The following is a 25,432-nucleotide window of genomic DNA, read 5'->3' on the forward strand; positions in this document are numbered from 1 at the left end:
TTTTCAAAAATTCGAAAGATTTTTAAATCAACCCAAACATTCTTAAAATGATCCCAAACATTCTAAAAATGGAATGAAAAACGCAGGGGAATGAATTTAAAATTTATTTTAGCTGATCCATTGACATGTTTAAGTTTTTCGAAAAAAGATTTTTTTGTCCCCTGATTTTTCGGGCCAACTTCGAAGGGATGGGGAGGGGGGGGGGAGACAAAAACTTTTAATAAAATTTGTACTAGCCTAACAACTTAATAAATATTTCACCCAAAAAGAAAAGAAATTTTATTAGTTTTCAATTAAAAAGCTTGATTGTATATGTGTGTCAAGAAATGTTGAGATTTTTTAGTTTTTTAGAAACTAGCAAAATTTAGTAATATTTTCATTCGCTGTACTAAAAATTTTAGTGCTATTTTATTTGAAAGGTATAGTTTTGAAAGAAATTAAAAAAATCAAGGTTTGTTTTATTCAAAATAAAATTAAGAGTATTTTTTTATTTGGAAACATATTTTAAAAACATAACAATTTTTTTTTGGGCCTGTTAAATTTTAACGATACCGTAATCTGGGGTGAATCGGGACTACAGTCTGAATAGGGACAGCAGTTTTCAGAGCATTTAAAGCATTCAAATTTGGAAATGGATGTACACATTTTGTTGGCTTGAGTCTGTTCTTACCGTAACCAACAAGAAAAACCAAAATATTGTGCTCCAACATGGTTAAAACTGCTGTCCCAATTCGCCCCATGTGTCCCGATTGACCCCAGTTTACGGTATTTGTTTATTTGGGTAGATGATTCCCTTGAAAGTTAAAAAATACTCCTTTTTTGTTTTCTCTTCTCATTTAGAATAAAAATAAGGATTTTGTTAAAAATTATATTATTTTTTCAAAATGTTTATAAATTTAGTTTTTGAAAAATGAGCTAAAACCCTTAAAAAATATGTTTAATGGGCTAAATGACGCAGAAAATTCAATTTATTTTACTCATTTTGACTGAACAAATCTAGCTTTGATATGAAATTCAATAAAATGTAAAATGATATAACAGAAGCAAATTAGCGAAAACATTTGAGCTTTGTTAGTCGAACATTAAAAGAGCAGTTCAGTAAATGAGAATACGCGTGCCCTACTCATTTTGTTTCAAAAAATATATAGAGCCCATCCAATAACCAGGAGGATTTTTTTTTAATTGGAAGAATTTTTTTGTCGCATTCAAATTTAGTAAATTTTTTTTTACATAATAATATATAATGAAGCATAAAACGTAGTTTCTGTGATTTAAACATAGGATTTTCAGAGTTATTTTAACATTTTTCAAGTTCCGCGAAATTTGCGTGAAATTTGGTGTTTTGAAATTGAGGTCCCCGTGAAATTTGCAATTTTCGAGCGTGAAAAATCACTAAGCCTAATAATGACCAACAATCAGGCAGCAACAAAAACGTGCCGGAAACACAGGGACGAAAGAGCTATAAAAAAAGCTATAATTTGTGATATTATTGTTCACAACGATAAAGATTATTTTCAAGAAAACACCCCTTTGTACGGTCGCAAAAGATTTTAAATGGGTTTTTAAATCAATTTTAAAAGAATAACTTCACAGCCATTCTTGACAGAAAAATTCCTGCTTGACAGTTTGTTGTTTGTTTCATAGTTGATGCATCCAAAAAATGTTGTCTCGTTAATTTATTTTTTTACATTTGAATGCCAAAAAGTCATCAGAAATGGGTGTTAGTCTCGGTTTTAGTCGTGTGTAACATTTAAAACAAATCAAAAATTCCACAAATTATACAAACAATTTCCGGTGGTTGGTAACTTTTTCGTTTGACACTTTTTTAGTTGTAAACTGTTGGTTTGGAAAAATTCAAACTAAAAAGTGACGAACTGTCTCATTTTTTACACGGGACTCACACATACTATCAAACAAAACGAGCAGTGGTAGTACGTGTAAGCTCTGTGTAATGAGGATGTCAAACTAAAAAGTGATCCCGTTCGTTTGACAACAGTTGGTGTCAAACCATCGAGGTTTCAATGTAAATGTTTTAAAAATTTCAAAAAATCCAAAAAATCAAACCTTTCAAAAAAAATTATAAATCCAAAAATTTAACAAATTCCAAAAAGTCATTTTTTTTAAATTTAGAAAACTCTAAGATTTAAAAAAATTTCAAAAAATTAAAAAAAATCCCAACATTCCAAAAATTCAAAAAATCAAAAAGTTAAAAAAAAATCCTGAAATTAAAAAAATCGAAAAAAAATCCAAAATAATAAAATTAAATATCCTGCAAAAATTTCCAAAAAATTAAGAAAATTACATTAATTAAAAAAACAATTTTTCAAAATATTAAAACAGCTAAAATTAAAAAATCAAAAACTGTGCAAAAACCCCAGCACAATTCCATCGTGCACTTAATGTTGGCATATCAGCACTTTTAAATTCAATTAAAGGTTCCCTTTTCTCCTTTATTTTGAAGAGTTGGTAAAAAAGAATTGAAAATTGCTGTTCTGGTTAAAAAAAAAATGATTAAAAAAAAATGAAAAAAATAAAACAAATAAATTTAAAAAATTAAGTATTTTTTTAACTCTTATATTAATTTGTAAATACAACCTGAAATACAACATGAATTTGAGGAAGGCACCAACCAATTAAGTAACGTTTTGCCTTCCTCACTTTACTGAGGAACTACTACTGAAATGTCTGTGTGTTTGGCTGTATGTAGACATGTGTACCAAATCAATGTCACTGAAATATCTCGTCACAGGCTCAACCGATTTTGGCCGGAATGGTTTTAATGGATCCGTCTTAACGACCCCTAAGTTGCTGTTTAAATTCATGCAGTTTTATCATGTATTTAAAAAGTTATGTTTAAAAACTGTTTCATATTAAATTAAAATTATGGTAAAAAGGGTGATTTTTTCATGAAACCCACACATGATATATATTTTTAGAAAGCATATGAGAAGACCTTTTAGGCTAGTATGCTGATCGGAGGGAAAGGGGTCAAGAAATGGCTTTACGAACAGCAGAACAAAGGAGAGGGAGTGATTTCTTGGGGCTTTTCTTCCCCCTCTCTGGCTTGCTTTAGCTGCCGCTGCTGCCCATTTGATTTTTTTCTTGACCGGTTTCTTCCGAAGTGCGTATACCGCTTTTAGGTGGAGTAAGAATTTTCAAGGTCTGACTTACCTATCCTAAATTACAAGCAGTTTAAAAAATGGTCTGAATTGGGTCCTAAAATGAAGCTTAGATTGCCGATATTATTGTTTACAGCGATAAAGCTTATTTTTCTGAGTACAATGACCCATTGCAAGACCACAAAGAGTTAAAAATGGATTTTTGAATCAATTTTGAAAAATTAACCCCGCGGTCCTTCTTGACAGAAAAGCTCCTACTTGACAGCTCTTTCCAAGGGGACCATAGTTGATCCATCGAAAAAATGTTGTCTTGACAAAAAAATTTTTTGCGTTAAAATGAAAAAAAGTGATCAGAAATGGTTTTTAATCGTGTTTTTTACCGTTGTACATAAAAAATTACATAGGGCTTTAGTACCCAACTCACATAACCTCAACTGGTCGGGTCTGATCGCCACGAAAAAGCCGTGTAGAGGGATGCCATTTTCCTCAAAGGCCGTGTCTGTATAATCTTGACAAAAAGTCTGTAGGTAGTCTGTTTTTTTACTCATCACTTATTTTTATTAGGGCTTCTTAGGTGCTGCGAACGTTAGGGGAGATCCATAAACATGTGGACACTTTAGAGGGGTTGGAATCACTATAACTGAGAGGTAGGCACCAACCACCTCAAGGTGGATTAAGTAACGTTTTTAAATCGTATAACATAGGAGTTTTGATTTTTTTCTAGCTTTTTTTATTATTATTTTAAGTTCTCACAAAAAATCTGGATTTATAGAACAAAGTACTGGATATTTTATAAACGATTTTGCATTAGGACACTGTGACTAGAAGTTTGTCATTTTTGGGTTAGTTAATATTTTTTTCACTGGGCCTAGAAAGCCTTTTGACTAATATTTTTCTTTCTGCGGAAGTTCTGTAAAAAAATCTGAGTGCTCTAGAAAAAAAGATGTAAAATGGAGCCTAACATTTCAAAAGAGCACATAAAACACATGTAAACAATAGTGTATCCCTTTCACTCAAAAGACAGTTTACATAAGGTATGAAAGGTACACACTCTTGGTTAAATAAGTTATTTGCCCTAATAAAATGGCAAGCATGAAATGAGTGCTTATTATGTAGAACAAGGATCAGCCGGGGATCATACTTATTACAGTTAACGAGATTCGAACCTTCAAGCAACCATCTAAGTTCCAAATTGGTTTCTATTCAAAGCGGAAATCGAGACAATTGTTTCCCTGATGAGATGAATGTTTCAATGTTGATTTTAACCTAAATATTGAGTAAAATCAATAATCGTGTATTATTTGTTGTTGTTCTTGTAATCCCACCCCTGTTCCTCGCACGTTACTCGCGTTACTTTCACGCTGTCAGCTGCACTCGCCACAGCTGTCATTTTGTTTTTGTTTTTTGTCCACTGACTGACCGCGCATCCCGAATCCGCACAATCTTCCTCCTCCGTTCCGCAGTAAAATCCGTCCGTCGCTCTGTGCGCTTAGTGGAAAAAAAGTGACTCAAAACGGTGTTCCGTGTGTTTGTGCAGCCGCAGCAGCAGTCAGCAGTGAGTGGCCCGTGCCCAGTTGTGTGGCGCAGTTTGTGGTGTGTTATAAAATTGAGCAGACGAAAAAAGAGACTTTTTATTTTCCTTTCGCGAAATCATCCGGAAGTGCTGGAATATCGGTCGTCGCGACGGGAGGGAACCAAGATGTGACCGGATTGCGAGACGATTCGAACGGATTTAGTGGGGGTGGGCTCAAGCTGGGAGGAGAAAAAAAAGATGACTTTGTTTTTGTTCGAGAAGGAAAACACAATGGCGACGAGCAAATTACGTTGCTGCTGGTGATGATAATGGATTTTGCTGTGGCTCTGGAAGTGATCGCGAAGTGTACGCTGGAACAGGCACGTCTCCAGCTGAGGAAGGATTAACAACGACGTAAGGGAATCAGTGCAGGGGGGGGCGAACAGGCCAATTGGCCACAGTGAACCAGTTGGTGACTTTTTGTTTTTGTTGGGGCTTCACTAATTAAATTGGATTTTGAATCAAGAAAAACTCCGAGAATTAATTTCTAGTGCACATCAAAACAGCAATTTTACTGGATCGCGATAATTTGTTAAGGTAAGAAGCATAAACAATAAGTTACAAAAACAAAACTCCCAAAAAAACATGAATAAAAACAAGATAACCTTTTCACTACCCTCCCAGAACAAAAAAAAAGGAAGAATCAAAAAGCGAGAAAAAACACTGCACCCTGTTATGAAATCAGCACCTGTTAGATAAAGGCAAAGTTTTATGGCCCCCCGCTCGCGGGAAGAAACAGTTCTGAACAGAATTTTCTCCTCCCGCTCGGCTCAAGGTCGTACACTTTTATGGCATTGCGTGCACGAGAGATTTGGCCCCAAAACATGTGTATTTGGCTGGACAATTTATGAGATTTGTTTGTTTAGCTGTAGGAGTAATAAGCACAATTTTAACTTAATTTTATTAATTGAGATAAAACATTAAATATCAATGTAGGGTATGTTATCCATTAAACGATCAAATAATTATTTGACGTACAGTCAAGACTCGATTATCTGAATTTCGATTTCCCGAAGATTTGTATGGAACTTCAGACAAGCGAACCATGAAGATTTTTTTTTTCTCAAAATCGAATCCTACGACCTCAGTTTAGTCTTCTGAATAAAAATACCAGCAGAATCTCAATCTCAATCAAATCTTATTTTTAGCGCTTAAAATGCATGTAGATTTTGTTTAATTTAAAACTGAAATCATGAAATAAAAACTGTGCAACAGCTTAAAAACAATTTTTCAACTAGAAATTTTGTCAGATTTCCTGACGTACTAATTTATTGAAAAATTAAATTTTCATAAAAAAAGTTTAAAGTTTTTTTCTAAACTTGGGTAGTTCTCAAAAAAATATTATTTGCAAAAATAATTTAATAAAACGAACCTGCCGTTTTTCGTGACTTATGTAACTGTAACAAACCTAGAACATGTAGTTTTATAGGACATTTATTCATCTTTTTTTTTTTTTTTTCATTTAGTTGTGTTGTTTTCTAAATTATAACGCAGTTCCCGTAGTTTTCAAAATAATCAAGTGCAGTGTTGGAATTCGCGCGCTCTCGCGAGGTTTGTTCCTCTCTCTCTCTCTTTCGAGTTCTCGCCGCGGGTCCCGAGCTGCCGAGAGCGATTGCCCGTGCTCTCCTCCGCTCGCGAACAGCGTGAGGCAGAATTGCCTGCGAACGAAAAGTAAAACAGCGCTCGCGGCGAAAAGGCGAGTGCAAGCGAGGAGAAGAAAAGCTCGCGAGCAAAGTTTTCATTCTTCTCGCTCGAATAACAGCACTGCTCAAAATTTAGGTGCAAAAAGCTCTGGTTGATGTGCACCGTTCAAGCAGAAATAATTTTCTTTTTAAAATGTCGTTTTTTATATTTTGGAGTAAAATGTTTCACTAAATTGTACAATATGCCGACAATTACAAAAATGTAGATGTATTAGTATGAATTTTACTTAAATCCCGATTTGTTTTTCAAATGTGATGTTAGAAAACTGTATCAAGAAAGCAGTACTTGAAACAATTTTTTTTTTCATGAGCGAGCGGAAATGAGTGGCTAATAAAAAAGAGCGGTTTTGTCAACCTTTAATAACTGTTATTTAAGCCCTTTTGAAATTGAAGTCGTGATTTTTTAAACCTAAACAAATATTTTTTCAAGGATTCGAGAAAATTTCACCGAAGTTTCTCTTTTTAAAATCGATCTATTGTTTCCAGGACATCTAATCAAAAAATCAAAATCAAATTATTCGCTCTACAGCATTGCCTTGGCGTTCTCGATTGCGAGATTCCTACTCGAAACTAAGTGTCCGAAGGCTTGATTGTTGAGGCAATTGCAAACCTCTTTTTACACCTTAGCTTCCATCCACCCCGGGATTCGATCTGACGACCTCTCCACCGAGACAGGACCCAGGGAGACGACTCCTACGCCTGGGCTGAGCTAACGACCTAACCTTTTTAGGTTAGTCCGGGGCCAACATTTACTTCCCGTCCGACGGAAGGCGTGATCAGACAAATCTCGTCTCGAAAAATGCCACCGGGACCTTCTGGGATCGAACCCAGGCCGACTGGGTGAGAGGCAATCACGCTTACCTCTACACCACGGGTCCCGGACATCATCCATTTAAAATTGAGGGTCGATTTTGTAGCACTTAAAAAAATCATATGTGGTATTTTTTATTCTTTTAGTCAATTTTCCAAAAAGCTAATTGTAGAAAATTTTCTATTTTTCTATTTACGAACATATTTTTTTTTTCGAAGAAGCACAAGGATAACCACTACATATATGTTAAAAAATAAAAAAGACTGGCTAGCTCAAAAACGGTGCACTTTATCAACATTTTATAAAAGTACTTTCAGATTTAGAAATCATGTTGAAAATACTATTTTTTTTAAATCATAACTTGCCCAAAATTAAAACATCCGTACATATTCCGTATCCAACTGTACGGATTTTTTCCTTACCATACGGATTTTCGACCCTCTTCGCGGATTTTTGACAGGCCGGAATTTTTGTAGGGAATTTCACGCATAATACGGATTTGTATGGAATTTTAACAATTTTTGGACATTGACATTTTAATTTAAGTATGAGTTTGATTTAAAAAGGGATATGTTTCATATGTTATAGGACCTTTTAAAAAAACACTCTAGAATTGTTCTTTTTGACATTCCTTACTAAATATATTTATCCATTAAAAGATCCAAAGGCTTTCTAAAACTTCTAAACCTTTGAACATTTGAATTAACAAATCTAGAGTTTTTTTAAAGGTCCTATAAACTGTTGTGTTTCACATATTACAGGACCTTTACAATAAAAAAAACTCTGGAAAAGTGTTCGTGAAAATACTGAGAACGATATCATTCGTAAAAGCAAACTTGACATTTTGAAAAATTATAAACGTTTTACAAAAAAAAAAATGAAGACCATAATGATTTGATTCAAGTCACGGTTTATTTTATGAATACTTTTAAACGTGCAAGTCATAAGCACTCTGATAGCATTTTGTGAAATTTGTTAGGTGTAAAAACGACACAGTTTTATATTTCTGGAGTTTTTTTTAAAAAGGACCGATAAACCAAATTTCCAGTTTTTGCTTTTTGGGTGTTTTTGAAACCGCCTTGAGTCAGGGGTATTAAAAAACCCCAAAAAGCAAAAACTGGAAATTTGGTTTATCGGTCCTTTTCAAAAAAAAAACTCCAGATTTGTACTCCTCAAATCTAAATAATTCCTTGACAGTTTTTGTTATACAGTAGTCTTTCGGTAACTGGTCGTTGTTCAACTGGGCCGTAGCAGACAAACGTAAAAAACCAAAACAAACCAAAATGACCGAGGGGTTAATGGATGCAAAAATCATATTCAATAAATAAAAAAAAACTTTTTTCAAACTTTTGTTTAATTTCAAGTTACAATTAAAGAAATATGAAAAGTAAGCATTGTAAATAAATTTGAGTAACTTTTATTTTTATATTTCATCTGGAAAATATTATGCATTGGTGATCCCCTCGTTATTTTTTGTTCAGCCCAGTTAACGAGCAACATTCGGAGACTGGGCTACGTTCTCAGCCCAATTACCGAACAACCAGGCCTGCCCAACGTCCGGCCCGTGAAGCCATTTCATCCGGCCCGCGACGACTTCTCAAAATAGTTTTATGACCGGCCCCTAACGCTGATCATGAAATATTAAATAAAAAAATTGAGTGTCAAACAGTGCTTGTCGCAAAAAGAACGATACACGCCTGTGGATCCGTTGACGAAACCGCAAGGTTTAAGAGGGCCACATTATAAGGTGTTACGTCGATTCCGTTCCGTTCCGTCAAACAGTGCTTCAAATGAGTGATAGAAAAGCTATCAATTGATTATCTCTGCACCAAAAACATCCGAGAGTATAGCGACCATCACTATAGCTTGTGAGATCTCTTCTTGTGTCTCGTGATTCCCAGCGATGGCATTCTCTCTCTATCACTCCTTCCCTTTTCATCGACTCTGCGCTCTCGCCGCTGAGTCTCTCAATCTCTCCGAAAACTGCAATGAAAGAACGCGAGATGGCGATTATTAGCCGACCACGCATGACGTCTCGTTAAACTGCGTTTGCGAAATTGGTTTTGTGGCGGCTTTTGTGGTTAAATACTGTTGCGGTAGCATGATCGTGGAAGCGGGAATGAGAGAGAAAAGGAAAATGTCAATCGCGAGTGTGTTAACACGAAAACGTGTTCGGCTATGTTTGACGCTGAGAGCTTCGATAAGGAGAGAAGAGCAGTTTTATTTGAGGCATGAATATTCAAGCGGGATAATTGTAGTTGCTGAGAGCTGGTATTTTGAAATTTCAACAACCCTGGTGTATAAATAAAAAAAAACTTGAGATATTTTTTTTGCGATAAAATGTTGTGAATTCAACTATTATTTTGATTTGGCTTTGTAATTTTGAAATGTTTTTTCTTTCGAATGCAATTTTTTTATTTTTTTATTTTATTCATGTAATTTCTTTATTGAAAGTTTCAGAATAAATTATTAAACTAAAAAATGGCACAAGATAACGAATTACCCATTTCGTTTACTAAAACAGTTTTTTTGAAAAGTGGTCTAAACGTCAAAATTTTTGAAAACCGGTAGTGGCAATCGATTCCCCAGACAATTTTACATAAAAATCTTTATATTGACCATTGTCCTATATCTAATCCTTGGGAAGATACAGCGGTTTTGAAAATAAAAATGTTGAAAAAACGGGTTTTTGGTGGTTTTTGGGAATTTCTATATGACAGACTTGGTTTTTCAGTCTCGTAAATATTTTTACCGGAAAGCTCGTCCAATTTTTGATACATATTTTTGGGTTCAGCTATGGAAATCGGTGAAGAACTAACTAAAACGATGTTGAATACCACAATGTTTTTACTTCCCGTTGTGTCTTCCCGATAAGGATAATGCATCTAGGCAACTAGGTCAAAACGTCACTTGAAGTGATGCGCATTTCTTGATTGAGTGTTAAATCAATGATAGATTACTTTTTTATTGTGATATGAACACAAATGCTCAATGTAGTGCTTTTTGGAGAATAGATATTTCAAAGTGTAGGGTTCCATCTAATTGAAGAATCACACGCAGTCAATTAGTCCGGCCGGACAGTGGACACTAATCCGTGTCATTCCACACCCAGCTACACATACAGCTGGTTCCAGCTAATGTACATGTGTAAAGTTGTCGTATCCCGATTGGCCCTTTCCCTAAAGTGCTTCAAATGGTCTAGACGTGCTCCGCGCCGCGAATTATGCGTTCATCAACGAATGTTCGCGATTCGCTGTTGTGTTGCCTTTGTCGTGCAGATAACGATGTCATGTCTGTGTGTGTGCGCGTGCCTATTTGTTGTGTTTGATGATGCAACGTGAGTCACTTAACTAGAAAATTGCATCTGAAAAGTGTTTCGGGAACTTTAAACTTCCCCGGAGTAAGAGAAAGTTAAAAGTTTATGGGATTTTTTTTAATATTCCCGTGATTCAGGAAACAATTTTAGAAATGACTGCAAAAGTGTGAGTTAACAATCTACAATTCAACAAATAACGGAACCAAGATTTGTTTCATTCAGCTATCGGTTAGTATACCTTCTCTCAAACAGTATTATAGTTCGTACAATCCGCTCTATCGTGTAGTAACCTTGGAGCAGTGTACCGCTCTTTGCTGTATATAGTAAACCTCCATGCTCGGGGCAGGCTCCAACTGATTGTTCGTTATAGTAAGCCATTACTGGAAGTATCGTAAATATTGATTGAGACTTGTCCGTATACGCATTTCATTCTGTATTCGTATGTCTACGTTAGTTGGTGTACGTTTCGTGATGTCACTTCCTGAATAAAGATGCTGTGCGAAATCGCCTGTGTGGAATCAATTGTAGAGCAGTTTACTCGTTTATAGTAATTTCTAGTTTTGCAAAAGTAATCATAATCAAAACGTTTAAAGCATGCAAAACAATCTTTTGAAGTCATTTCTCAAACTTTCTATGTTTACCATAAATATGAAAACTCTGCATCAAACAAAATTCACAAAACACAAAAATCCTTGAACTGGGTTGTTGGTCCCTTGGAAATACTATTAATGTTTCTATTGTAGTATGTGTTGCCCGGTGTGTCCCCATCCATACATATCCCCCGCTGCGGGTGGTAATATAAACATGCAGTAAGAATGGGAGTTCGGTCGTGGGAGGTAAGTATAAGTTCAATGACTTTCTCCCGCAGCTCTTTCTTTTCTAATGTGACATCAAGGTTAATTTATTCCGCTAGTTACTTCAATAAACTATCTTTCAAACTGTACTCCAATTTTACGACATTCACAACTAATTAGAATATCGTGCAAACGAGCGGTGTAATTTAATGAAAGAATCACGACCGTGAAAGGTTGCCCATTGCATGAGTTCATATGCACGAACAACTCACAACACAGCTCGAACTCCGAAATCCGATTGTAAATATTAGCGGCGTGCAAACGGATCGCTCGGTTGAATGAAAAACACAAACATCAACGCCAAAGTTAAGCCGTGAAGTAAAACACACACACAGAGCTTATCAATTAGTATACATGTTTAGGTGCTCAGGCGATTGTCATGATGGGTGACTCTCCCTGTTTGCTAATGAGTAGGAAAAAATCATTTATAACAGAACCTACATTGGTATAAAAATTTCCTTACTAAAAATGTAAAATATCACTCTGTCTGAATTTCAGCAAAAAAAACTTGGATTTCGCAAATTTAAAAAAAAACTTCGTTGTTTGTTTCTAGAGTTGTCTTTGAAAAGGTCCAATAAGCGGAAATGAATTTTATTTATATTTTTTAAATTTGCACAAACTTTTATATGACCATAGAAGCCATTTTGTGTCATTGGTTCACCCATACAAAGCTCCATACAATTCTGGCAGCTGTCCATAAACAAATGGTCAGGGTTGTTAAAATATCAAAATATCAGCTGTCAGCAACTACAATTATCCCGCCTGAATATTCATGCCTCAATTACAACTAAGCAGTTCTCTCAGATTTCGGTCATTCGATTTTTTTTTTGTATTTTTTAATCCGGCTAAAACGTTTTTGGTGCCTTCAGTATGCCCAAAGAAACCATTTTGCATCATTAGTTTGTCCAATATTCCATACAAATTTGGCAGCTGTTTATTCAAAAATGATAAATTAAAATTTAAAAAACTGTATCTTTTGAAGGATTTTTCGGACAATTTGGTGTTTTCGGCAAAGTTGTAGGTATAGATAAGGACTACACTGAAAAAAATGATACACGGGTAAAATTTTTTTGGTGATTTTTTGTTTAACTTTTTTTCATAAAACTTCAATTCAATTCGGTTTTATTTGTGAATAATCAAGTTACAATGAGTTCATTTAGGTACACAACAGAGTTTTGGTGTTCCTTTCAGCTGTGTTTTACATCGTATTTCAATCGAAAAATTATTACTTATAACTATGGAATAGACAAGAGAAAGAAAAAGTTTTCAAAAAACTTACAGAAAGAGCAATGGGAAAAGGATAGATAGAGAGAAAGCTTAAAACTAGATCACAGACAAAAATAATCAATTATAGATGTACTTGATCATCAGCTCCCCGAGGGCCAGAAATTGCTCCGCCTTGTTATGGCAGCTCCGAAACTGCGTCATCATCTCCCCCGCGAGAGCAAAGAACTCCGGCAGGGTAAAGAGATCTTCCCCGGTGACTCCTTGCTGGGCCGCATCGCCGCTACCGGCAGCGACCACGCTGGCAAACGAACGCCCCCATCCAGGAGGGATCGCTGGGTTGTCCGCTGGAACCGTACGCTGCCCAACTGCAGGAACGGCTGCGCTCGTACTCCGCTGAGGAGAGAGGGACGCTGCTGCTTTCTTCTTCCTCTTTTCCTGCTCCTCGAGGTAGGCCTTGCGCGCGACGCATCCGCGGTAATTGCCGGTATGGTTGCCGTCACAGTTTGCGCACTTTACGCGCGGCTTGGTTTGTTCTGCCTTGTCCCCCAAGTCCGCCTTTCTTGGCAGTGCGCACGCCTCCGAGAGGTGTGACTCACCGCACTTCACGCAGCGGGGCCGGAGGTTGCAGTTCCGCGAGCCGTGGCCAAATTTCTGGCAACGGTGGCATTGCGCTACGTCCGTCGGGTTTTTGGTGTAAAACCGCCAGTTTGCCCAAAAACCGTCCAATGTCTTAGTCCGCCGCAGGTCTTGGATCTTGACGGTGCCGCGGTCGAAGTACAACAGGTACAGTGTGTGAGTACCTGTTACCGTTGTCTTGCGCGAGAGCACTTTTATCTCCCGCGGTTTTATTCCGGTACCTTCCATCGGATGAGGAAGTAAAATGTCGGTCCCGGCCTTGGTTGTTAGGCCGTTAAGTCATTCCAGGTGTAGGAGTCGTTTCCATGCCATAAGTACAAACAACAAACCAAACCAAGCCTACTCCGGTGGAATCGCTGGCGGCGGTTGGACTCGCAGTCCGAAGGTCGTCAGTTCAAACACTGGGGTGGAAGGTTCCTTGGAGTAAAAAGAGGTTTGGGTGCCCTCCCCATTCAAACCTTCGGACTCCTAGGTTCGAGCAGAAACTTGCAATAGAGACCACAAAAGACCCGGGGGTCGTTAATGTTGATGGTTTGATTTTTTTTTTTGGGGTAATCGTTACCAAAAGGAATCAGCATGTGTAGGGCACGATTCCAAACAACTTGTTGAAGGAATTTTGTCAAAATATTGAAAGTGACGCAATATTTATATCTTTGAACAAAAATCATGACAATGATGGAAGTCTTCACGTTAAGCAGCTATATCTCAGCAACCAGAGGTCCAATCTTTAATGTTTCTTAGACAATTTCAGAAAATTCACTCAAAAGTAACAGCTGTTTGAATAATTACGTACCATTTTTGTATGGACAACTGCCAAAATTGTATGGAGACTTATATGGGTGAACCAATGACACATAAAAGATTCTTTGGTCATAGGAAAGGCCCCCACAAAGTTTGATCCAAATAAAAAATACAAATAAAATCCATTTCCGGTTTTGATTGCTCCTATATCATTTTCAAAAAATGTTCTTATCATAACTTATCACTTTTCCGAAGACACCGAAAAGGATTGGAAAAACCTGGGTGCTGAAAAGACAGAATGCGTAACGTGATTTTCGAATTCTCCCCACTGCTTCCCACTACTACAACTGCACTATAGCTGTAAACATAAACAAAGTAGAAGGCTTTGTTCAAGCTCAAGCGTGACATATTTTTTGCTGTTAAAGTAACTTATTTTGCAACATTATGGATCTGTTGATGTTAAAGTTTTCTCTGAAAAATTAGGTGAGTGTTTCGCGCTTTTTTTGTTCGTAGACTAAAAGATGGGCGACCAAAAGAGGCCTTTTTTGTTTACCAAGTTACGAAAAATTGCGTCAGAAGTGGAATTATGTGAAACAACAGAGCAACCGAATGGAAGTTCCCAGATCATGTATCTTTTTAACACAGTGATAATATCGAAGTAATATTATTCAATTTTTTTTTATTCCTTACAAAATAAATTATAAATCGATTACAATACTTGCCACTTCTTGGTATTATTTTGAAAACAGTAGATTGGTTCCGCTTTGACAGTTCTAAATTGAGGCCGCTTTGCGAACCACTTTTCTACACCCAGGGAAAAACTATTGTTGCAAAATGGCTTCTTTTGACATATAGAATGCATGGGCTAAGGTGCATCCAAATGAAAAAATATACAGATAAGTCGATTTGCAAAAATGTAGAAAACTACTGCACTATAACTTGTAATACCATCTGAATTTACTGACATTGGTCATGGTTTCGTCTCTAGCTTCCAGCAAGGTTTATTTTCATTGTTTACGTTACGAGTTAAAAAAAACTGATCCGAAACCGCTTGTGCAGCGAAAAAATCCGCTGGAGCAGCGGATTGTCCCCAGAAACCAGCAGATTTTTTTCCAGGTTGATTTTGAAATCAGACAGCTGATTGGTTGATTCTAGCGAAACTGATCCCTGAAAGTCAGCCTACATACATTTGGCTTTGTTTGCTAGTTTGCCGCAAACAAGTTTGCGAGTTTGGCAAACTGTCAAAAACAAAATAAAATAGGTGTTTTTTTGTTTGTTTGTTTGTCATAGTCTAACAGAACCTTTTCTCGCACAGTCAATTGAGAGCACGGCTAAAGCCGAAGTGCAAACGAAGAGTCTGTCCCGCGCGCTCCTAATGTAAACATCCACTGACGTAAGCAGGACAGACTGTTTGTTTACACTTCGGCTTTGGCCCCTTTACATTGTTTTGCTTGATTTTATAAAATTTCCGATCACCTTTCTCAAGACTGCATTCAAATGATTGCTGTCACTACGCAACACGGCACGAGAAAGAAAGAGAAAAAAGAGAGAGAAAGCATGCGTTGTCGGGTCAGGCGGCTGCTTTTGTGTTAAGCTTGGTTTTTTTGTTCCAACTTCGTGTGCGGTCACTGACGGTAGCTCCGTAATGATGATTCCGACAGTTCTGTTTGTGAGCATTCAAATACCGTTGTCGATGAAGAATGCTGAATGAAAGCACTTTCAATTTTCGTGGAAACACAGTCAGTTACCGTTCCCTAACCGGCTCCGTGGCTTAATGGTTACGGCTTCTGTCTCCCAAGCAGGAGGTTCAGGGATCAAATCCCGGTCGGTACCTTTGAAATTTGGAATCAGGAATTTGAATATGAATAAAAACTAAAATAAATCAGGTGGGATTCGAACTCACACCTTTGGTTTGGTGGTGGTCTGGGACGCTAAGCAGTCGGCCATCAGAAGGTTTACACTGTAGCAGTGAATTGATCCGTAGTGTTGAAACATGTTATTCTCTTCTTCTCATATTATTAAATACGCGCTGATCCCTGATTTGCCTGAGGGGATTGGAAGTCTAAATATAGATCAAGTTTCCTTCAGATGCTTGCTTCTATGTTTAGGCGGGGCCGAACAATGCCCAGCGACCTCGGAATTGGACCGCAAGGAGCTCTGTCATTCTGAAATGGGTCGTTGGAAGCAGCGCGAGGGCTATCACCACCTAATACCCGGGACTGAGATAAGCTGTATCAGCATTCGGCATGTACACAGTCTGATACAAATTATACTTTCCCATAATTTCGCTACCGGTTAGCGGGTATTGGATTGGACCACACACACACACACACAACACAGTCAGTTACCGTTCCCTTTCTAAGCCTTGCTCGCAATAACTGAACAGATTTTTTTTTTCTCAGGTGGCTCAAAATAGAGACATCTACCTTACATTTATTCATAACTTATTAACAATTCCTAATCAACTAATGCACTTCTTTCTCTTCGTTCCAGGTTTCCAAAAACAAGACCAAAAATAAAACCCCCGGTGTGACGGTGTACCATGCTAGCAGGTCATAAACTACCGTCCATGGCCATCGGCAACCGTTGCTGTCGCAGTCGTCGTCCTCACCACCTCACCCAACATCACCGCCACCAGCACAGCCGGCGAATAGAGTCGAGTTCTTCGCTGCTGCACCTCGCCGTCGTCCTATCAGCTGAGTATGATAAGCGATGAGCGCGAGAGTGAGTGGATTATTCGCAAAGTGAGGAAAACGAATCGAAATCTAACGAGTGCGGCGACATGAAGTGAACTGAAGAACTTGGAACTGATCGACCTGCGCGCTAAGAAATCTTGTTCTTGATTTCAGTGTAACCTTTTTTGCTTTTGATTGTGGGAAGCAAAATTTAGAGATTCTTTTTTGTTGGTGAATTGTGTCATAAAAGAGCCCAGGATGGACTCGTCCGTGGCGGTTGGCCGAGTGGCCAACCTCCGTTTCGCCACCCTGCTGCTTACGATCTGCCTGCTCAAGTGTGCGGTCGCCGACATTCTCGTGTACCAGCAGGACCAGGTAATACACCTTGAACCGCCTTGGCCGGTTATCAACTCTTTAAATAAATACACTCTCTGATTTATGATCGTTTAATGCCCGTGCCTACAGCTCCTGGAAGAGTTTCGCGACTTCCCGGCTACGTTCGGAAGCGAAATCCCGGAGAGCGGTCTGAAGGTGCGCGCCGTCCGATCCAACCCTACCGACGGTTGCACGGAGCTGGATCCCCCACCGGAGAACGTCACGCTGTCGCGGTTTGCCGTGATCATCGCGAGGTACTTTCCAATAATTGTTTTGTTTTGTTTAGTTCTATGTTAATACGATTCTCTTGTAGATACAACTGTTCGTTCGAGGATAAGATCCGCAACGCGCAGAAGGCCGGCTACGCCGCGGTCATCGTTCACAACGTTGGTAGCAACGATTTGGGTAGGCTCTATCAAATCTTCCTCTATACAAGTACTAATCTGACATTCGGTTTTAGAACGCATGTCGGCGAACCACGCCGAGGACATCCTCATCCCGTCCGTCTTCATCGGCGAGAGCAACGGCATCTACATCATCGAAAGCTTCCTGTACCCGCTGCCGTACGCGCTCATCATCACGGACGATATTCCGTTCAACATCAACAACAATCTGATCATCCCGTTCGCGATCGTCGTGGGGCTTTGCTTTATCATAATGGTAAGCATCTAGCAGTTTCTGCAGCAGAACAACCTCAACACACCTCAGCACATAACTCTATTCGGTTCCCATTGTCTCCCCGACCCTTTTGGCGGTACAGATTTGCTTCATGATCATCCGGTGTATACGGGAGCGGCGCCGTCAGCTGCGCCACCGGCTGCCCAACAGCGTCCTGCGCAAGATCCCGATCGTCAAGTTTGCCAAGGGCATGCAGTACGATACGTGCGCCATTTGTTTGGACGATTACGTGGACAACGAGCGGCTACGGGTGCTGCCGTGTCATCATGGTGAGTCGATAGAATATTTTCGGAAGGCTATTCGCCGAAATTAAAAAAGCAACATAAATTTTCAATCATTTCCTTGTTTTTGGACAAAGAAATTCGTTTTAGAATTTGGCATAAAAGGGCACACAAACTGAATTTGGCCTTACGAATCTAGTAACTAAGTATCACAGAAGAACAGACGTAATTCCATTTTCAAATCCATAATTCAAAATTTTAATGGCAAATTCAAATGATCAGAAACAAATGCATGCATCGCTACCTATCGTCGAATTTCCGCAATCCGGAATCGAAAAAAGAGGTCATTAAAAACTTTTGATTTCTTTATTTCAACTATTAGACTAAATGACGAAATCCAGTATGCAACCCGCTAACTAAGATCACCATCCCCATACGAATGCAAACAACAAAATATGGGGGCAATTCTCTGACACTTTTGCATCACTAGCTCGTCCAAACAAGTTTTCATACAAGTTTGGCAGCTGTCCTATAGAGTGATAACAAAAAAACAATATTTTAGGGACTCCCCCTGACTCGATTCTTTTGGCAAATTACAGTCATCCCACATATTCGGAACGGTTTCCAGATCGGACAATGTTCAAAAAATCATAGCACATCGATAATTGAATTTTATGATTCGCTTTTACCTTCATTTGAAAGCTTTTCTTGCGATCTTTTGAATGCTGTATCGAACATCTGCAAATTTTAACTTTTATATGAAGTTTTTGAAGAATTACTTTGACCCTTGAAATCCACAAATTCGGAACACTTTTTTCTTACGAATGTAAACAAACTTTGGATCTCTCCAGGAGTACATATTTATTACCAAATAATGACTTCACACACTGAAACCAGTGAAACTCAAGGTTAGTGATGTTTAATATATGGTTTGATAACTTTTTTGTGAAAATATCAGTTAAATTCAGGTGTTCCACAATTGTGGGAGGCACAATAACATCCCACAATTATGAAACAGGCCATTTGGAGGCAGTGTTTTGCTGCTCTGGACAAAATAGTCTTGGAATGAAGTTTTTTGTTCAAAAAGTACTTCCTTTTCTAGTGAAATAGCAAGATAATGTCCAAATGAAGGTTCTAAAAATAGTAAGGTCGACAGAAAAGCTACTTTTTGCTATTGACAAATTATCATAAAAGTGTTCCGAATTTGTGGGTGTTCCGAATATGTGGGATGACTGTAAGCATTTGTGCAAATTTTTAGCCAAATGTAGAATGTCAAAGTCGGTGAAAAAAATATGTTCAAACAAAAACATCTTTTAAAATCGCTAATAACTTTTCTAGTTGGATAGCTTTGCACTCTTCGGCAACATTGTAGTGCGTTAAATTTCACATTAGAATCTCACTTTTGACATTATTTCCGCACAATTAACACCATCTCCCAGGAAAAAATCGAAAATTTTGCCTTCCTCTATTTTTTTTTCTACAAAAAATTCTAATGCGAACTACACCTCTCTGTAGCGACCCTAACTTTAACTGATTTGGTTTAAACTGGCACAGATGTTTGACCCTTTAACGCCTATGGTTACTCCGAGCACCACTTATTTTTGTGTTAATTATGTGGTTCAACCTCCATTAGTTTATATAGAATGTAAACCTAATGTAACCTCTTAGATGTAAACTTAAAAAAAACCATTAAAATGTCATCCAATAGAGCTTTATGACGTTTCGCGTACGCACACTAGCTCACCATCTGATTTTGCTGGCCGGACAAAATTTAACCTCAATCTTTTTCGTGTACATACACGCAATACATGCGCACGTAGAAACCTCTATAGAGTTATCTACGTGCGCATGTATTGCGTGTACGTACACGATGGATTTCTAGGTTAAAATTTGTACCCGCCAGCAAAAACAAATGGTAAGCTAGTGTGCGTGAGATCGGGCTTAGATAACTCTATAGAGTTATCTAAGCCCGATCTCACGCACACTAACACGCCATTTGTTTTGCTGGCCGGTACAAAATTTAACCTCAATCTTTTTCGTGTACGTACACGCAATACATGCGCACGTAGATAACTCTATAGGTGGATAGGACGCCGTCTATTTTTATGACTCAGCACTTCCACTTTTGCACTTAAAAAACTAGATGGCAGCACGATGTAACGCCACGTCCCTATTTGTTCGATCCAGTTACGAGCGAGTGATGTAGAAAAAATAATATAAAAACGTTACTTAATCCACCTTTAGGTGGTTGGTGCCTTCCTCTCATTTATAGAGTAATTCCAACCCCCCAAAAGTGTTCACATTGTTAATGGATATAAGTGATGAGTAAAAAAACAGACTACCTACAGACTTTTTGTCAAGATTATACAGACACCACCTTTGAGGAAAATGGCATCCCTCTACACGGCTTTTTCGTGGCGATTAGACCCGACCATTTGAGGTTATGTAAATTCAGACCATTTTTTTAAACTGCTTGTTAGCTTTGATAGGCAAGTCAGATCTTGATCACATGTCTACATACAGAGTGGTAGCGCGATTTTTTTGATTTTTTTTTGTCTACATACAGCCAAACACACAGACATTTGCTCAGCTGGTGATTCTGAGTCGATATGTATAAATGACGGTAGGTCTAGGAGGTCTAATTAAAAAGTTCATTTTTCGAGTGATTTTATAGCCTTTCCTCAGTATGGTGAGGAAGGCAAAATTGAAATTACAAGCCTAGGTTTTCAACATTTGGATGAAAAAAGTGTTTTAAAATGCATTTTACAGGCGTACAGTTGCTTTCCAATCATTAGTTTTGAAAATATTGAGGTATTGACGGATTTTTTTTTCACAAAAAAAAAACTTTTCGTTGGACATTGGTATTTTATGAAAATTTAAAATGTTTTCAAAGGAGTTCAAACATGCTAAATATGATTATAAACGCGGGAAAATGCATAGTAACTGGTTTTCAGTTGATTTAACTTTAATTTTCGTTAAAATTTTGAAGTTTCTTGAAAAAATATTTCCCCCCCCCCCTGATTATTCAGGCCAACTTTGAAGGGGGGGCGGCTTGGGGTGACATAAACTTTGAAAAATATTTGCAACGGCCTAAGATCAACAAAACGGCATCTTTTGAGCTATGGCACAACCCATTAAGAATTGTTTCTCGAGCCTCAATTCGGTTTAGGCTTGAAAACGAGCCAAAATTCTAACTGGAAAGCTGGTCAAAAAATATTTGGCAGTGTTGCCAATTTTCGAAAAATCTATTTTTCAAACCTAGTAGCCAAAAAACTTTCAAGACTTTATTTTCAGATGCAAAAGTTTGATATTGTGTACCGTTTTCAAGTTTTGGCCATTTTTTTAAACGTGATTTTTTTTTACAGCTGTAGAAGTCTAAGTACGAGCATCTCTGAAAATATATATATAAAATAATCATTTTATTATTATTTTTTTCAACCAACCCTGACATTTGATAAAGTGAAAACTAAGTGTTCGGCCTTTTCAAATGTTATAGTTGATTTGAAATTTTCTGATTTTTTCGAAAAAAAAAAATTGGGGTTGATCAAGCTTGGCCATGACTTCAACATCTTCGTGGTGATCATTGCATTCGATCGTAATATTACGATCGTAATTTCTTGACTCACGATCGTGATTTCTCGATAGTAAGATTACGACATACCATCGACAAATCTCGTCCTACCATCGACAAATTACGACTTACCATTGAGAAATTACGATCGTAATTTTACTGTTGAGAAATCTCGATCGTGGATCGAGATATTATGATCGTAATTTGTAATACCATTTTTGAATATTTTTTTTTATTTAAACGGATTTTTAATTTCAAAAATTTCAAAAATTGTAAAAATTTCAAAATTTTTTTTTTTTAATAATTTCAAAAACTTAAAATTTTTAAAAAAAGATTCAATAAATTCAAAAAATTTAAAGATCTAAAACATTCAAAAAAATAAAAAAAAATAATTTTTTTTGAAATTTTTACAATTTTAAAAAATTTAGAAAAAGAAATTTTCTAAGATTTTTTAAAAAAGTAATTTTTATATTTTTTGAATTACTTTAGAATTTTTAAAATTTTAGATTTTTTTGCATTTTTTTATTTTTTTAAATTTTTTGAAATTTTTGAAATTTTTAAATTTTTTGAAATTTTTGAAATTGTTAAAATTTTTGAATTGTCTGAAATTTTTAAATTTTTTAAAATTTTAAAATTTTTAATTTTTTTTAAATTTTAAAATTTTTTGAAACGGGATTGAGGAATTGGAAAGTGGTAAATTGAAAAAGGAGTAAGAAGGTTTATTCAATTTATAATATTATAATATAGGGGAATATAATCAAATATCGAATAATGATGGAAAGCTTCAAAAACACAGCCAGGTGGTGGTGGTGTCCCGATAGTCTGACCCCAGGATCTTGACAGGACACAGGCCGCTCGGATGAAGTGGAAGTGTTCGTTTAGCACCAAATATCTCCACTTCCATCTCCATTTCCGAATGATTCGCTGGTTCAAATTGCACATCCAGGAGATCGACTCTAGCACAGTTTCTTGAAACAGCATCCGCCATATCCTCCGTAAATAGATTTGATCTTCATTTATCGGCGATGGCATACACGATTAGTTCCGCTCTGGTACCGGCCTCCTCCAGCTTGGTTAAGTAATTCCACTTACTTTTCGTGTTCCTGATCCTTGGCAGTTCCGAACGACATGACTTCAACAGGTAAAAAAGTCACATTTTTACAAAAACGGTGGATACCAAATTGTTTTTTGGCTTTTTCCACATTTTCCAGAAAATATGTTTTTTTTTCGAAAAATTGGCAACACTGTCAAATGAATTTTGACCAAATTGCCCATTTTTTAACAAAACTATTTTTTAAGTTTCATCCAAATAAAAAAAATAATAGGGCTGTATGGTATTTACAAGAATTTTTCAAAGTTTATGTATTGCACAATACGAAACAAAGCCGAGTTATGCAATTGTTACAAACACAAAAAAAAAAACAAATGACTCTCGATTTATGAGCGATAACAAACCAACCCCCTTTCCTTCCAGCCTACCACGTCAAGTGCATCGACCCGTGGCTCACCAAGAACCGGCGCGTCTGTCCCATCTGCAAGCGCAAGGTTTTTGCCCGTGGAGAGCGTAGACCGCCACGCCGCCGCTCCTCCACGGACAGCATGTCCTCGTCGGACGCGGATGAAAACACACCGCTACTGAACAATGGCGCCAACGGCGCCGCAGCCACCGCCACTGATGGAAGCAATCCGGCAGCTGCTCCAGCTGCTGCTGGCGCGGAGAATGCCGCCTCGGATGCGCACGTCGCAGTCAGCATGACCTCGGACGACGACGAACTGCTGGACGATTCCAGTACGGGGCAGGAGGCGGTGTCTGGGACGTCGCGCGAGGCTGCTGGTGGAGGTCGCCAGTGGAGCTTCAATCCGTTTGACCGGTTGGTACAGTCGGGGCAGTCGGGGCGCCGGGATGTTGAAGAGGGTGGCAACGCCGACTCCCCGTACAGTCCGATCGGGGAAGAGCACGGCGCGACCGGCAGCACCTGGAATCGCTTCCTGAGGTGAGCGGTTTGGGGGGCGAGGTTGTTGGGATTGTTTAATGAATGCTTATTTTTGATTTGTTAGGAAAATGCGCTTCTTCCGTACCGCCCACGAGGATCAGGAGCTTCCATCGGACGATGACGTCGAGCCGGCGATCGGCGAAGCCGCTCGCGATCCGGTGTCCGGACGGATTGCCATCAACAGTGGAACGGCCAGTAACAACATCCTGAACAGCCAGCTGGCCGGTTCGTTCCACGGCGAGGACACGACCGACGACGAGATGGTCGGCGCCAGCATCCGGGACGCGGCCAAACGGCGCCAGATCCGTTCGGCACCGAATCTCCCCTCGACGAGCGGACTGGCGGCGGGCGGTTCCGGCGGAAGTCGCGTTGGCGTGGCCGCACTTCCAAACGTCAACTTCAACCCGGGGCAGGCGCCCAGTCCGGGAGGCAGCAGCGGGAGAAGGTCGAACCGCTCGGGCGGTGGCAACTATCCGGTGTAAATAGAGAGAGAGAGAGAGCGAGAGTTCGAACAAGGGGTAAGTCCATCGAATGCAGCAGCATAATTATATACATACATATTCGTCATCGGTTTTTATTTAGTGGAAATCAAAGGATAAACTATTGATAATAAGCCGCGACATGCAGTGATAACCGAGTAAATTTAAAAGAAATAGATCATGGAATAAACCTTCCATTTCAACCCAAAATTTGGAACCCACAAAGATAGTGGGAGCACCTTTAATTTAAACTTTCTTATTTTACCCGTGAAATTTCAAACAAACAAAAAACAGGCCAATACCAGAACAAACACACTGGCATAAGCGAAAACCCTGAATGTGATTGGATTTTTTTTATATAGAAAGTCATTTATTTTTATACATATACTACTATTACGATTACGGAACAGAATTTTGTTTTATCATAAACAGTAATTAGTGATCCACAGGTTAAACCTTAGTTGTCGTAAGGTGAGATACACATCTAAATAGGTATTTAAGTCACACCCGCGTTAAAGGAATAAAGGCTCGTCCGCGAACGGTCACGTTAGTTTGCAAGAAAAAAACCCAAATATTTGCTATTAATCACACAACCACCCTTCTAGTTAACCGTTTTAAATGTACTATTTTTTTGTTTATTCAAATGCAATTCCCTTAATAGTTCTGTTCGAATTCAAAGCATTGTGTAGCCTCTAGAAGTAAACAAAAAAAAACATACAATAACGCGTAAAAGCTGTACCATAATTAGCCATGTGATTGTGAAAAAAAAAAACAACATATAAAAAGTCGCAACCTGAAGCTATCCAAAAAGCTAACAATTAACCTTTAAACGAAACAGAAGAAAAAGTAGCAAAAACACACACACGAACTACTGCCAGCTGCAAGCGTGTTACTGCAAGTGCTTGTTGTAGGAGTGGCATGTTTTCTTCGTTTATAATTTTGGTATTTGACAAAGCATTACAACGTTTGCGCACCACGGCGAGCAAAGTAGTGGAAAAAAAGGAACACACAACAGTGAAGTGAATAAAGTTGAAAATTGACTGAATAGTACACACGTGTGGTTATTTTTTCTCAAGTGGTAGTAATGTATCACAGCACATAAAAGGTTCAAAAAAGCTGTTCTGAGTGCGCAGCGCCAACTGCAAAAAATCTTTAAGCATAAATTCTGATGCAAAAAGCTCTGGTTTATGTGCACCGTTGAAATTTCGGCTGTTTATCATTATTCTCTAAAATATCTTAATTCTAAATAGGGAAAAAATATTTGTGGGGATACGTGGCGAAATCCAGGCTGCAATCCACTTAGAGGAGCTCTCCTAAACCGGGATATTGGGATAGGGACAGGGGGGCAGAATAGACCGCCTAAGAAAAGTGCACCAAAAACCATAGAAAAACATACGAATTTATGAATTCAGTGTAGTAGGCTTATGCTTTGGGATGTTGTTTAACGTTGTTTACTTGG

The 25,432-nt window shown here is 38.1% G+C and overlaps 1 protein-coding gene across 2 annotated transcripts; it reads left to right on the forward strand.

Moving 5' to 3' along the window:
* Positions 1 to 4,565: 4,565 nt before the first annotated feature.
* On the forward strand, positions 4,566 to 25,023 carry LOC120414080 (E3 ubiquitin-protein ligase RNF13). 2 transcript variants are annotated; one of them, XM_052709849.1, is made up of 8 exons: positions 4,566 to 5,229; positions 16,474 to 17,030; positions 17,121 to 17,284; positions 17,344 to 17,435; positions 17,491 to 17,688; positions 17,780 to 17,977; positions 22,975 to 23,494; positions 23,559 to 25,023. In XM_052709849.1, exons 2-8 carry the CDS (start codon positions 16,914 to 16,916, stop codon positions 23,974 to 23,976), a joined length of 1,707 nt encoding a protein of 568 aa, XP_052565809.1. In that variant the 5' UTR covers positions 4,566 to 5,229; positions 16,474 to 16,913; the 3' UTR covers positions 23,977 to 25,023. The 2 variants fall into 2 exon arrangements, with proteins under 2 accessions (XP_052565809.1, XP_039431045.1); XM_039575111.2 differs by having other exon boundaries at positions 4,568 to 5,229; positions 17,491 to 17,690; positions 17,791 to 17,977.
* Positions 25,024 to 25,432: the final 409 nt, after the last annotated feature.

The sequence above is a fragment of the Culex pipiens genome, chromosome 3 (genome assembly GCF_016801865.2).
Source record: "Culex pipiens pallens isolate TS chromosome 3, TS_CPP_V2, whole genome shotgun sequence".
Lineage (NCBI taxonomy): Eukaryota > Metazoa > Arthropoda > Insecta > Diptera > Culicidae > Culex > Culex pipiens.

What these genes read in the sequence shown, in the direction of transcription:
- LOC120414080 (XM_052709849.1), top strand. Translation starts at nt 16,914, where the DNA reads ATGGACTCGTCCGTGGCGGTTGGCCGAGTGGCCAACCTCCGTTTCGCC. An exon ending in TCGTGTACCAGCAGGACCAG is followed by an intron (nt 17,031 to 17,120) that starts GTAATACACCTT and finishes CCGTGCCTACAG; the next exon opens with CTCCTGGAAGAGTTTCGCGA. An exon ending in GGGGCTTTGCTTTATCATAA is followed by an intron (nt 17,689 to 17,779) that starts TGGTAAGCATCT and finishes CCCCGACCCTTT; the next exon opens with TGGCGGTACAGATTTGCTTC.